Genomic DNA, 4421 nt, shown 5'->3' with positions numbered 1-4421 from the left:
GTGAGAGAGAGAGGGAGAGAGAAAAAACGAAAAAAAAAAAGGTAACAAAAAATGTTGTAGAGTATAGTAAAAGCAGTTGGTCGACTTTACTTTCGGACAAAAAATGTTATATTTATTTGATCTATGGTCTTATTGTACCAAACCAAGAATTATTTCTTGAAATGGATAATTTTGTTAACACTTTAAAAAAATCTATAAATGAATAATTTCAATTAAATTTTTTTTTTTTAAATTTTATTAATTCTATATTGAAGTGTTTTGAATGTATTTCATTCTCATCATACTTTTTCGTTTTTTTTTACCTTTTTTCACATTCATCGTCAAATTTTTTTTCTGTTTAATTCCTAACTTATATTGCACAAATATATTTTAAGGAAAGGAAAAAAGAAAAAAAAGATAAGAAATTTAAAAGAAAAAAAAGCGGAAAGATTAATATCTAAAAATAAGCATTTTAATTAACAAATTAAATAAATAAATATTGGAATAATCAAATGAATAGGTTAATGTGTAATTAACTAATTGTAAAAAAAAATTCAATCAAAAAAAAAGTTGATAAATTGCTAAATCTGCTTAATTTATTAAGTAATAAAAATGGATAAGAATCACGCTAACGATTATCAATTTTAATTTATGCGATATTTATGAAAAAAAAAAGAAAAAAAAGTGACTGTCAATTTTATTCAAAGGAAAAAAAAAAGAATATTAATTCTTGTTAACAAAACGAAAAAAATAATTAATTACTTTTTCCGGAATAACACCTATTGAACAATTTTGTTCTGGTATTTCTCATATTTGCACATTTGTTTTGTTTAGTTGTTACGAATTTAATTCTTTTGCTTTTAAAAAATTTTTTTTTGCAAAAATTTGTTGTAACAGCATTTACACTAAAATAATCATTCACTATTGAAATTATCGTCTATTTTTGAAATTCGAAACTTTAGATTTTAAATTTTATTTAATTTGCCCATCAAAATGTTTTATTTATATATGATTGCAAAATATATATATAGTGGGAAAGTAAGCAAAAGGAAATAAAAAAAAAAAAAAAAAAAACAATTCTGAATTGATTGAATAAAATAGATGGATAGTTTGATATTCCCGTGGTATTATTATTTTCTTGCAAAAAATTGTTGTAATAGTTAAGCTGTAAAAGATTATATTATCCTTTTGTTAATGCTATCTCTTCTCTCTGTAATCATATCATTGCTGAATAAATAAATAAATATATAAAATAAATAAATGAACAAATAAATAAATAAATAAATAAATAAATAAATATATATATATATATATATATATATTCATCAAATTTGCAAAATATAAGAGAAGAGAATGGGAAAGCAATATGGGTGGAGACTAAAAGGATTGATATGCATTGATTATCTCTTGATATTGCTAACTAGAGTGTCAGCTACTTTAGTATCATCATCACCATTATCATCCACCATCATTACCATTATCATCGTCATCATCGCTAAACACCATCACCATCATTATCATCATCACCATCATTATCATCATCATCATCATCACCATTACCATCATCATCATTATCATCCATCATCATCATCACCATTACCATCATTATCATCATTATTATCATCGTCATCATCATCATTATCAATAACATCGCCTCAATATCACCAATAATACCATTATCATCATCATTTAGTTCAAGATGGAATGAATGAGGAAGAAAAGCTTAAGTAAAAGTGCTAAAACTAAAAAGCTTCAACTACACCACAACTCAATCTTCACATTACACATACATATATCATCAATACTGATCCATCATTATCCTATCGTTGTCGTATCATTCGATCTTTTCGTGCTTTACTGTTTCGAAATCATTTTCTTGCCTCAATTTATCCCAATCTTTCATAAATTTTTACAACCTTTGATCGTTCTTTTAGCTTATTTCCATTTATTACAATTTTTTTCCTTTCTTTTTTTCTTTTTTTTTTGCTTTTTTTTTGTACCATTTCTTCTTTTTGTTCAAGAAATTTCAATAAATTTGAAAATTTTTGTTCGAAAAATTTTAATTAATTTTCCGAAAAATAATATTAAATTAGATTTTTTAAATTTTGATAACTTAATTATAATTTAATCAAGGAATACTTTTTCTTGATTTAAAAAGAAAATGTAAACAAATGTAAATATTAAGTTGTTGAAAAATTTTATAATGTCAACATAACTTGAAGTAAACAATGAAAAAGCTAACAATTTCGTTTTATTATAATTTTGTTAAAGTGCACAATTTTTTGTATAAATAAATATTTCAAACATACAAATATGGTTTAAAAGTATTATTTGATTTTGATCAATCAGTATGTTAATTGCTAAATAGTTTCATAATTTACTTAATAGATTACACCGATGATTGTTTGAATTAGATGGAAGGTCTTATCCGAGTAACCTTGTACGACACCATTATGCGACAGCAATTGTCGTCAACAATTGTTAACTTCCACAAATATTTGCAACTACTATTGTAAAATGTTTCATTACGAAATTTTTAACAATTAATTGAGATATCTTAGTTTACAAAAAGAAATTTGCAATAATTGATTAAGTTATCTTAATTGCTATCATAGTTATTATAACTTTAAATATTTTAGTTCTATACTTTTTGTATTAATTTAAATTATCTAACAGAAACGAACGAATTATTTGTTGGTTTTTTTTTTTCAGTTATTTTATGATATTTTCTTTTTTTGCTAAACATTTGAACGATTTTTTAAACAAGAAAAAAAAAGAAGGAACAAAAATTTCAAATGATTTAAATCATAGATGAAGCATATACATAGGATAACCAATTAATTATTAAAAGTTTTAATATCAATTGATATTTATTGAAATTATTTTGAAAATTTTGCTGATCCATTCTTTGCCATTTTTTGCCTTTCTCTTTATCTTCCTCAAACACTAGGAAAAACTTTTATTTATTTGGTTTTTTTTTGTTTATTTTTTGTTTTTATTTTTTTTTTATAAAAACATTTATTTGTCACATTAAGTATGCTTGCATTTCTAGCAATCAATCAAAACATCTTTTTAAAAAAATTTGAAATAAATTCAAGTCTGTATTTTTTTTAAAATATCATCTGAATAAGAAGGATAAAACATTTTTGCCATATTTGATCATTTCAATTTTCCCTTTTCTTCTCTTCCAAATCTTTCAGTCAACAAAAAGGATAATTGACCATTGCAGTTTTTCTTTTTTTTTTTTCATTCCATCCTTTTCCAAGCTTCTGATCAATCGATCTTTTGGAAACAAAAGTAAAGTTTTTGTTCTTTTTTTCTTTTTTTTTGAAAAAAATTCTTGTTGAAGTATTTAAGTAAAATACAATATATTACTTAATTAATGTTTTCATTAAGATTAAATTAAATTGTTTGATAATGGAATAATTTAAGGTGTTAATTCATTTTTTTTTTTTGGTTAATAATCGAATTTCTTTCTCAAAATTTTTGTATTATTTGCAATTTTAGCTAATTATTTCATTTCAAAAGTATGAAACATTGAAATGCAAAAAAAAAGGATTTAATAGAATTTAGATAATTTTAGTTTATCGATCCTTAAGTAAACACTTTATAATTTTAAAAAAAAGCAAAAAAAAAAGTGCATCATATGATTATGTTGTTGCTGTCCACAAAGGCATTTATTTTAATTAATTAAAAAAAAGAGATATTAATAATAAATAGGTTTGAAAATGACGTGAAGTGAACTTCGAAAAGATAAAAAAATTGGCGTAATCATTTAAGCATATAATTAAGATAGTCAATTTAATTACTAAAAGTTCTGATAGCATTTGATAGTATTTGCACTCAAATCAATTCCAACAATGCGGTAATTACTAACGATCAATCGATGGATATAAATTTATTGATTATCTCAATTGAAATTAATTTGCATGAAATATTTGTAAAAGTAAAATGATCGAGATTTGCATATAAAACATCAAATTTTGAAATGTTTAAAATGAATGTCACTATCATTATTTCATCAAATTAATACGGTGCAGTTGTTTGGTGAGGTGTGTTGCTTGGTCATTTTGCTTTTCAACATGTTATAAATATTTCCCATAAGTATTTCATTAAATGGTATCAATTTTAAACATGTTTAAACTTTCTATTCGGTATATCCCTGAAATTATGTGCAATAAATTAGGTCGTATTTTTGAAATTATATTATTTCCGACTAATAAAAAGATCATTAATTAATTTAATTGAAATGAAACTAATTGATTAGTTAGGTTAGATAAATTTTCCGTAAAATTTTTATGAAATTATTTTAAATTCACATTTTACATTATATATTATGATTGTTAGACGATATTTCGAAATTATATCATTATTGATCTAATCTAAATAATATTTTCTTTATTTTGTTTCTTTATTTTGTTACATTTTATTTCATTTTACTT

At 22.6% G+C, this 4421-nt stretch overlaps 1 protein-coding gene across 1 annotated transcript; it reads left to right on the top strand.

Moving 5' to 3' along the window:
• Positions 1-1332: 1332 nt before the first annotated feature.
• Positions 1333-1650, top strand: LOAG_12942 (hypothetical protein; the record flags this gene model as incomplete). The annotated part of the gene is made up of 1 exon (XM_003148454.1): positions 1333-1650. One exon carries the CDS (start codon positions 1333-1335, stop codon positions 1648-1650), a length of 318 nt encoding a protein of 105 aa, XP_003148502.1.
• Positions 1651-4421: the final 2771 nt, after the last annotated feature.

The sequence above is a fragment of the Loa loa genome (genome assembly GCF_000183805.2).
Source record: "Loa loa unplaced genomic scaffold supercont3.1049, whole genome shotgun sequence".
In the NCBI taxonomy this organism is placed as follows: Eukaryota; Metazoa; Nematoda; class Chromadorea; order Rhabditida; family Onchocercidae; genus Loa; species Loa loa.
Note: the sequence above shows the minus strand (reverse complement) of the source record. Positions and strands in the feature narration are given on the sequence as shown.